Source organism: Zea mays, chromosome 10 (assembly GCF_902167145.1).
Source record: "Zea mays cultivar B73 chromosome 10, Zm-B73-REFERENCE-NAM-5.0, whole genome shotgun sequence".
Taxonomy (NCBI): Eukaryota; Viridiplantae; Streptophyta; class Magnoliopsida; order Poales; family Poaceae; genus Zea; species Zea mays.
The window spans coordinates 39,725,338-39,735,936 of NC_050105.1; the positions used below are offsets into that span (position 1 = coordinate 39,725,338).

Consider the following 10,599-nt stretch of genomic DNA (forward strand, 5'->3'; position numbering starts at 1 on the left):
TATTTTCTGTTGGATATAATGATCTTCAGATGAAGGTCATGAAGGATATATCTTTATAATTTAAGAGAATATGAGTTCATAGAGATAATATATGTGATCCATTCATTCATACACATATGTATTTCATAATATACACATGAATATCAACAAAATTTATATTACATTGATACCTTCTGTTTGCTCGAAGGTGTTGACGCGAGAACAATTACAACCCAACATGAACAGTACAATGGCATTGTTCACCTATTTATAGGCACGAGACGCAGCCGGGTAAAAGTACATTTATAACCTTAATATTTATTCATAAGTGTAACATAAATCATTAGGGTTAGTTAGTCTTTTCCTCTTCGTCTCAGCTCCGTGTTTGATCTACGACATCACTTTAACCCGAAGTTGCTTCTCTTTGGCTACAACTTCGACGTTCATTATCGTCATTTTTGGGTCATGTCTTTGTCTCGAAAACCTTCGGTGAAGAAGAACACTCCCATCATGAATTGGAGCTCTCTACGATAATTAATACTATATTTAAAAATACATTGTTAGTCATGTTTTTTATACATTTGGAAGAGAAAGATCCTAACATTATCTATATAGATTATAACTATAGCAGCCGCCAACCAGCTATCTTTTGAATGAGAGTGTTCTCGAACAAAAACAACTCACACACCCAATTTTTAAAAATCCGCGAAGAAAAGACCAAGCAAACCGCCCGGACCCAGCCGATCGAGGGAGAGTCAGAACTCGGAACCACTTGCTGCAGGCTGCAGCTGCAAGCATCTGCACCTGCATTCTGCAAGCCTCGTCTGGAGCTCTTCCCGTTGCATTGGCGGCGGAGATGGCGGCGAATCTGGAGGACGTGCCGTCGCTGGATCTGATGCACGAGTTGCTCCGCCGCATGAAGTGCAGCTCCAAGCCCGACAAGCGCCTCATCGTCATCGGTACAGGAGACCCTCCCCTTTCCCCTTCTTCCTCCCCGTTGCTGGCACTCGGTGGATCCCTGTCACGGTTCCTGGTGCAGCAGGGACGAGAAAATCGTGGCTTGGTGCCGTTGGTGCTCTCAATCCGCCGAAAGATTTGTCGTTTCGCGTAAAATCTTGGTTATCCCCTATTTCTCATCCTGCATTTGTGGCGAAGAAATATGGCTTTGTTCGCAGCGAGTGGATTCGGTACAGTTTCCTAACAGACTGATGGATTCAGTAGTTGAATAGCAAGACAAATTAATCAGTCGATTAGGGTCCTGTTTGGAAGCAATCTAGTTTTTAAAGTTTTTTAAGGATCCAGTTTTTATGTCTAGTTTTTAAAAAACTGGTTTTTAGAAAACTGGTTTATGAAAAAAACTGGTTTATGGTTTTTGGAACTACCTCAGCGTTCATAAACTGGTTTTAGCGAGAGAAGGCTAGCTTCTTGGTTTTTAAGAAACTGATAATCTAGTTTATATAAATTGGATATAAATTATTATGTTTGGAACCATCCTAATTTTTATAAACTAGTTTCTTAAAAACTAGGTGCTTCCAAACAAGCGCTAGGTCTCTGCTGTTCGGTTTTGGTTTATAGTTCTTCAAGGATTATTAAAAATTGATGTAAGATAATCTTAGGGGTTGTTTGTTTGAGATTATAGTCTGTCTAGATTCTATAATCTAACTTATTTAAACTATTTAAATTAAGTTCGATTATATAATTTGGGTAGATCATAATGCCAAACAAACAGGCTCTTAGTCAGCTTGACCTTATGTGAAAGCCTTATCTTCATGACAATAAGACAGGGTGCCCCATTGTGCACGCAAGTAAAGATGATACTCGGCTGTCACTTTATTTCGTTTATTTCACTTTTGATTGGTCCCATTGAATATGTATTGTCGTCCATGTTTTTGTAACACTGAGGTGTACTACCTTATGCAATTAGTTTTTAGTTTTTGTTGCTAATGACTGCTGCATCTACATCGCAAAAAACTGATCTGCATTAACAAAGCAGTACTAAACTGTGATATTCAAGACAAGTAAATTGAAACAAGTGCTGTCTGCTATATGGTTTCTTGCTTTTCATTGTGGCCTTGTTTGTTGTTATGCTATTTGGTTTGATACATTTTCTGGTACTGGTAGCAGGATGCAGTATTGTATAGGGAGATATAAGGTCATAGTGCTTTTGTGGAGAGCAATAAAAACAACACTTTTATAATCTTTTGTTTCCTCATTCACAACATATTTAGTTTTTATTTCTATTATATAGTGTTCTTGATTTTGAGAATTTGACACCTTCTCTACAAATCTTGTAGGCCCACCTGGCTCTGGAAAGGGAACCCAGTCTCCCATTATTAAGGATGAATATTGCTTGTGCCATTTAGCCACTGGTGATATGCTGAGGGCTGCTGTGGCGGCCAAGACACCTCTAGGTATCAAGGCAAAAGAAGCTATGGATAAGGTAGTGTTAGCAGATCAAAACATATAGTAAAATGCTAGCCATCATAAAAAGGTTCTTTGTGACTTTATTGCATGCTGCCTTCCTCTTCTAGGGAGAGCTTGTTTCAGATGACATGGTTGTGGGGATTATTGATGAAGCTATGAAGAAACCTTCATGCCAGAAAGGTTTCATTCTTGATGGCTTTCCTAGAACTGTCACTCAAGCACAGAAGGTCAGATACTTGATCGATGCATCAGCATGTATATCATATTTTGTCATAGATTCTATATTTGATTTAGTATAATTTGCCCCTCGCTATTTTTTTGAACATCCTGTACAGCTCGATGAAATGTTGGCAAAGCAAGGTGCTAATGTTGACAAGGTCCTGAACTTCGCAATTGATGATGCTATATTGGAAGAACGGATTACTGGTCGTTGGATCCATTCGGCCAGTGGTAGGACTTACCATTCAAAATTTGCACCTCCAAAGTCTCCGGGAGTTGATGATGTAAGTCGAGTACAGAGCATTTAGTTTAGCTGCTTATTTTTTTTGTTTGCATGATCTTATTTGTATGGTTACTACTTTCTTCTAGTCTTTAGTGTCATAGTGTAGATTGACTCACTATTTTGCTGTGCCAGTTGTTCAAGTTTCCCAATCAGCTTCTTGTGTTATAACTTTTCCAATCTGTTAGATAATAAATTAGGGTAATCGCATCTTGACAGTTATGGCTGGTTGAATATTGACTGTTTAGTGTAAGCAGTGGTGCACCCTCTATTTGCACCCTGTTTCTCCCTCAAGGAAAACCATGCTCATGGAAAATGCACATAGATAAATTCTACGGTTATTGCTATCTTTTTGCAGTAAGGAAAAAAGCTGCTTTATTGAAAGCACTTCTGTCTTTTCTTTTATTGAACTATTAATATCAAAACTTTATGTCATTTTATCCAGAATATATCCGAGCACTTGTTATTTTAAATTCTTCTCATATTAAACTTTTTTTTCCCAATTGGCATTATAGTTTGTGATTGTCCTCTATGTTTATTTGCTCTTCATTTTTACAAAGGTAACTGGAGAGCCATTGATTCAACGAAGAGATGACACAGCTGAGATCTTGAAGTCAAGGCTTGAAGCCTTCCACAGACAAACTGAACCTGTATGTTGTTCTTTAACAGAATTATATTTTTCTGAAAAATATCCTCTAGCACATCATATGTTTATATTGAAGTTATGGATGTCTTACCTCTAAAATTTGGTTCTATTGTTTAAGGGTAAATTTGGCTTATCTCACATCATTAGTGATTTCCGTCCATTTAAATGTTTATATCATCAATTATGTCATAGTGGTGCATAAAGCAACGATTCATATATGTTCTTTGATTGCATAAGTCTTCTGGGCTTTCCGCTTTTTATTCATAGTTCTGACTTAGTATGTCATGGCAGACTTAGTATGTCATGGCAGTCAATTTGTGTATTCTCTGTACTTAGTGATGTAATTTTTTAGATAAATATTATACCTAATTTGAAAACTATTGGCCCATTTAGGTGATTGAGTATTACTCCAAGAGAGGCTTAGTGGTGAACCTGCCCGCAGAGAAACCACCAAAGGAAGTGACTGCTGAGGTTTTGAAAGCCCTCTCTTGATGAAGTGTCCACTCTTCAGTTTCAGCATGACATCGACCAAAAATCCCATTGCCCCAGTTTCTTCAAAATTTATACTTAGGCCAACAACATGGGGTTTTTATTTTCGGTATGCTTTTTGTGTGAATTCACCATTTTATCACAGCTTTGACAGAGCTCGGGAACTGTCTGGATAATCTATGTTTTGAATGAGAGAAGTTTTTCAGTAACAATACTGATATGATTACAACAATTCACCTTTGGAAAATTTTCTTGGCAAACTTTGTTCCATTTCTTACATCAATGCTATGTTACTTCTGGCTATGGTATTCATGAAGATACCTAAGGTATTCTGTTCGCTCATCCCCATGCTCTGTTGAGCGGAGATACTGATGTGCTGCAATGTCAAATAAACGTTTGGTGTTGTATGATTCTGGAATTGTGATGTTTATTCGTACTCCCTCCATTTTAAATTATAAGACATTTTACTTTTCTAGATGTTTTGTTTTTCTATGCTTTTAGATATACAATATCTAGATAAAAAGTAAAAGAAATGTATTTAGTTTTTTTTTAATTTAGAAGGAAGTACTTTATAATTTTTTTATAGTTATGTGGACTACCTAAGCTCCGTTAAACCCTTTTAATGGCACTAAGGGAGTGTTTGAAACTACTTCAAATTTCAGCTTTAATGTTTAACGTGGAACTGTAGTTTATAATATAGATTTAAATAATTTATTTTTTAAATCTAAATAATAAACAAGATGATTTATCTAAATATCTTTAAAAGGTTTACAACCTCAGCTTTACCATTTTATGTAGTATCTAATGATTTGCTATACTAATTTTACTGAGGGTGTTTGATTTCTAGGACTAATTTTTAGTACATCTATTTTATTTTATTTTAATATCTAAATTATCCAATGCAAAAACTAAAATAGAGTTTTAGTTTTCATATTACAGAAACTAAAATAAAGTTTTAGTTTTCATATTTAATAATTTAAGGACTAAAATAAGATAAAATGGAAGAATTAAAAATTAGTTCATATAAACCAGACATCACTTCAATTTTCCGTAGCTAGAGTAGACTCAAATAGAACCTGATTATCTTACAAGGATTAATAAAGGCGCTTGACGTTCTCAAGGCCCTAAGCAGTTTAACGGCACTAGTTACCTTATAGACGGATTAAGATAGGCGCTTAACGTTCTCGTGAGGATAAGCATGTTGCCACTAGCATTTCGTGAGGATAAACATATTGCTCCCATGCGGGACAATTCAATGTATACCACTCATAAAGAGATGAATCTATACAATACCACTACTAATATTAGTAGTCTAAGAAATACCACTCTTAAGTGATTCGCTCTTAAGTAATAGCATGATAGCTACTAATTCCTATCTTTATCTATACTAATCAAGTTTTAACATTAAAAATTACGTACGTGAACCAATTTGTCCCTCGATATACAAATAAAAACACGATCTAAACATCCCATTAAATTAAAATTTGTCAACTCCCTTGTGTGACCCTCTAGCATGTTCGAGCACACGCAAGGTGTGTCGTTCTGTCTTCTCTGGTACGTGGGTGGAGACTTCGATGTCGTGACCCTCCCCTGTTGCCGTACACATGATGTGGACATGGTTTGGTGATGTTGTGTCTTGTCGCGGCCGTAGTGGACCAACAACGTTGGCCCAGGCTCCTTCCTTGCGGATCCACTTGATGGGCAATTGGTTGGTCGCCCCGCCTCGCAGACTTGCTCGGCAGAGACTTGGTCGTTCACCCTGCCTCACAGACTTGCTCGACAGTGGCTTGGTCGTTCGCTCCGCCTCACAGACTTGCTCGGCGGGGACTTGGTCATTCGCCCCGCCTCGTAGGCCTGCTCAGCGCGGATTTGGTCGTTCGCCCTGCCTCGCAGACTTGCTCGAGGGGGGGGGGGGGAATTGGTTGGTAAATGGGCCAAAGAGAGGTTTATGGGCCTCACTCTAGGTACCCCTTTCTTGGGTACCCGACATCAACCCCCGAGCCTTTGTGCGGCTCCTTGGAGTCGGTCGGAGGCTTTCTTGCCGGGGGTCGCAAGCCCCGAGTGCGCGCAAGCGCATCAGTATGATTTAGCTCCCGAGCAATCCGTTAGGATTGCTTGGGGGTTTACTTAGTTCCTAGTTGTTGGTCACTTGTTTTCAAATGCTATGAGTTAAGAACAAGGCAACACAAATGTTAATGGTTAAAGACATTCGTCGTTCGAAACATTATTTCCCTTAGGATATAATGATCTTCAGACGAAGGTCATGAAGGACATGCCTTCATCATTTCAATATGTAAGAATATAAAACAGGGACATATGAAACAACATGAATAATTATATCAAGTCATCAAATTACAAGCGGTTACAAGTCAATGATATCAAATTACATTTGTACCTTCGGCTTGACATAAGGTTAGAGTCCGAGAGTGACGTGCAAGCGGTTACAAGTCAGCGTGAACAGTACGGTGGTACTATTCATCTATTTATAGGCACAGGACACAGCCTGGGTAAAATTACATTCATGTCCCTGACATTTACCATTAGCTAAAAGGTAAGCTGTCGAGGACTAAGCAGTCTTTTCCCTTTTAGGTCGGTTTCATTCTCCATCGTCGTCTTTGTGCTAAGCCGAAGCTTCTCCATCCACAGCTTTAGAACTGGTCCATCCTTCTTCCAGGTAGCGCCTTTCATACTATGTACACCTTCATCTCAAAGCCGAAGCCTCCTGTGATAGTATATTATACTGGAAAATATGTTAGTCGTGTTTTTGAGGACCTTCGGAAGACGAAGGCCCCCAACAGTAGCCCCTCGCAGTATTAATTTGTTCTTGTATCTAACAAATTCAGACTGCGACGTGAACGAAGGCCTTTAGCCGAAGGTTCGAAACAACACCTTCCCTTCGCTAGACTAGCGAAAGTCAATGACAAATGGGGCCCGCCAAGTTGCAATGCATGAGGCATATAAATATAAACCCACAGCGACAGCATCTGCTGCGTCATTTCAATTGCTTGTGCTGTTTTCTCAAGTTTTAAATTTCTTGCTGTCAGATTTCACTTATTTTGCAAGCTTCGACATTTGCACAAGTGCTTGTTGAATGTCTGAAGAGAATAAGATGTCTGAGGAGAAGAAGGTTGTGGACCCTGCTCTTGCTGGGTTTTACGAAGCTATGGAAAAAACAAACATAGAGAAGATTACAAACGAAATAATGGCTAATTTGTCTGAAGATTCTGACGATAGTGATGACTATGATGTGGAAAGTGAAGACGAAGATGCAGAAAATCGGCCCTGGCGACCAAGCCACACCATCTTTGGAAAATCATCCATTAAGCAGAGTCAATTGATGCTATGAAAGGGAAATATTTCTGAGATATTTCAATTGTGAGAGCTGGAGGAGATAGTGTTGCACCTGCTCCCGAAGAGAATGAGGTGGTTGTTTACAGGAGTTTTATGAGGGCTGGGCTTCGGTTCCCATTGAGCAAATTTCTGGTTGAGGTACTGAAGACCTTCGAGATTTTCCTGCATCAAATTACTCCCGAAGCCATTATTAGGATGGGGGTTTTTATTTGGGCCGTGAGAAGCCAAGGGATGGAGCCAAGCACAAAATGCTTCTGCAATATGCACGAGCTGCTGTACGCGACGAAGGCTACTGGCAAGGAGCAATATCACAACAATTTTGGTTGTTACGACTTCGTGCCCCACGCCGATGTAAGTTATCCGGTCCCAACATTCCGAAAAAGGTGGACCGAGGCCTGGATGGAAGAATGGTTCTATGTTGAGAATAATTTAACTGAGAGGGAAGATATAAGAGGAATTATTCAATGTCCCATCTGGTCTCGCTTCGGCATCAGGAGGTCAGCCACCGCTCTTGGGAATGATATAGAGGCATGCCAGAGAAGCTTCAACACTGTGTGCACTTTTATTGGCACCAGAGACCTGGTTCAAGAACACATCGCCTACAGAGTATGGTCGCTCGTGAATGAGTGGGAGATGCCGAAGGAAGCTGCTGTCGGGTCTAGTCAGGGTGGCCTGGTCTATCTAAAGTATACCTTCAGATATAGAGGCGAGTTTGATGAGCTAAATGATGAATGGTTGAGCAATATTGAGGCAACCAGTGATGAATTGCTTGGGGCTTATACTAGAGCCGAAGATGATGCTTTGACCTCAGCCTTCGGAGGTCGAGGCAAGAAAAGGTTGAACAGAGTTTTTGATGTGATTGTTTTCATATACCCTGATTATTGCTATCCCTCGCGAAAGTAGGGAAAGAAGAGGAAAACTGCCGCTTCGGCCATCTCTGTTGTGCTGAAGGGCAAAAAGATCAAGGTCTTGACGCATCGGCCGAGATACATTGAAACGACCACATTGCCGAAGCTGGGTGAAGGGACATCTTCCATTGCCGAAGCAGAACTACCAGCTCCTGCCATTCCCAGGGAAGACCTGCCTGAATTGCCGAAGGTTCCTGCAATCGGGCCACCCGAAACGCTGAAACTTGGTGCTGAGGCCAAAGAAGAGGCAGCCAAAGAGCCAAAGCTAGGGAAAAGGTAGAGCTACCAAAAATCTTGAGCCCACCAGTGGAGTTAGGATTGCCGAAGATAACAAGAGCTCCTGCAATAACTCCCAAGAGGAGGAGAATGGCTAGCATGCTAGACGCTGTCATGGAGACAACAAGGGCATTAACTCCTGCCCCTGCAAAGAAAATTGTCGAAGCTGCTATAAGTCGCGCTGAAACCGAAGCTGGGCCCTCAGTGCCTGCTGAGACAGAGCCTGCCGCAACTAAGGATAGGGTTGAGCAAGAATCTCCAGATGTTGGCATGGCTTTGGAGAAGGATGTGGCCGAAAAAGCTAAATCTCCTGCTCCCTAAGCACCGTTCGAAGATCTTGACTTTATTATTCGACATGCTTCGGGAAAAAGACTATCTGAAGAAGAAATTGCAGAAGCCAAACACTATGCCCGGGAACTGAAATACCCGAAGGGGGTCTTAGTGTTCAACGACACTAACGAAGATGATTTCCTATACTGTCTCCCGGACAATAAAGAAATATCCGTCTGCCGGGAGATGGCCAAAAATATGGGATTTCCGAAGCTTGAAGCTGGCCTCTCCGCCATGTCAAAAAATGACCTTGCAGAAAGCCTTGCATACAATAGTCTGAAGGTACAAAAGTGATGAACTTAAAAATAGATTATCTTGTCTTGTATACTCGTGCTGATTCTATCTCCTTACAGGGCTTAATTCTTAGCAACGCTTCGAGGGCACAAAAGAATGTTGAAGATGAAAGCTACGTGATAGCCCTCGACAACCTTCGGTCAGAAGTCATCAAGCTGAGAAATGAAGCCGCAGAAAAAGATAAAATCCTGCTCTTATTGGTGGATAAAGTGAAAGAAGGCGAAGCAAAATTTAACACTCAATCCAAAGCTTACAAAGCCAAAATTGAAGACCTTCGGAAGAAACTTGCCGAAGCAAATGAAAATTTTGAAGTTGCAAAAGCTAGTCGAGAAATATGTGAATGGTCAAACTCTAGACTAGAGAAAAATGTTGAGGAGCTTCGCGAATCCAAGGAGAGGTGCTTCGAGAAATCCTTGGATTGCGTAAGAAAATTAAAACTAGCTTTGCCAGAGTGGGTGCTTATTCTTCTGAAGAGAATTTCATTTGATGCGACCCCAAGGGTGTTATCGATTGGATAAGCGGGGAAGCCGAAGCTTCTGAAGAGATCCTGAGCGATCGCGGGGACATTTGTGCTTTCACTGGTGCTCGAGGGATTGCAGCAATTCTGGAGAAGGCTGGTTGCGACCACATTAAAGCTGCGGCCCAGACTGAAGCCGCCTTCTCCACAGATGACACGAGAGACCCTTCGGCCGAAGCTACTTTGGTGGGTGGAAAGTTTTATTCCGATGTTTGGGTGAATGGTGGCCGAGAATTGGGCAACGAAATCATAAAGAAGAATGAAAAAGAAACCCACGATGCCCAAGAAGAAGCTAGGCGAGCCAAAGAGGCTGCCGACACTACTACAAAACATGTTATATGAGACGGTTAATTTTCAGTTCTTAAGACGCTTATGAAGTGTCCAAATTTGATGGAGTCGTAAAAGATGTCCCACATTTAAGATGTTTAAAAACCGTCTTAAAAGATATTATATAAGACAATTTTTAGTTTATAACTGTCTGAAAAAGGTATTTGTTTAAGTCATTTTGTCCGATAAACCGTCTTGAATTAGGTTTTTGTTTAAGACACTGCTTCTAAAGAACCGTAGAGAATACAAACATTATAAGTCATAAAGTATTTATCAAACTGTCTCGAATATCCTACAATAATAGACGATTACAATAGAAAAACCATCTTATTTAGGTGACTAATAATGGACGTTTTAGAAACCGTCTTATTTAGGAGACTGGTATTAGACATTTTGGTGACCGTCTTATTAAGATTTAAACGAAATGACTTACACGACAGTACATTCTTCAATTTATAATCATTTTTTCAGACATCACGTTATAATAATTTGAAAGAGAAATATACATACACATATATTGAACAACATTATAATTAATATAATATAAATAAGTACCATT

General features: G+C 40.1%; 1 protein-coding gene across 1 annotated transcript; it reads left to right on the forward strand.

Moving 5' to 3' along the window:
- Positions 1–718: 718 nt before the first annotated feature.
- Positions 719–4,443, forward strand: LOC100194305 (Adenylate kinase 4). Its single transcript, NM_001139343.1, has 6 exons — positions 719–938; positions 2,274–2,419; positions 2,511–2,630; positions 2,739–2,906; positions 3,463–3,552; positions 3,942–4,443. Exons 1-6 carry the CDS (start codon positions 836–838, stop codon positions 4,038–4,040), a joined length of 726 nt encoding a protein of 241 aa, NP_001132815.1. The 5' UTR covers positions 719–835; the 3' UTR covers positions 4,041–4,443.
- Positions 4,444–10,599: the final 6,156 nt, after the last annotated feature.

Excerpts from the sequence above, each read along its gene's own strand:
- LOC100194305 (NM_001139343.1), top strand. The coding sequence starts at position 836 with ATGGCGGCGAATCTGGAGGACGTGCCGTCGCTGGATCTGATGCACGAG. Across the intron at positions 2,420-2,510 it reads CAAAAGAAGCTATGGATAAG|GGAGAGCTTGTTTCAGATGA; the intron begins GTAGTGTTAGCA and ends TTCCTCTTCTAG. Across the intron at positions 2,631-2,738 it reads CTGTCACTCAAGCACAGAAG|CTCGATGAAATGTTGGCAAA; the intron begins GTCAGATACTTG and ends CATCCTGTACAG.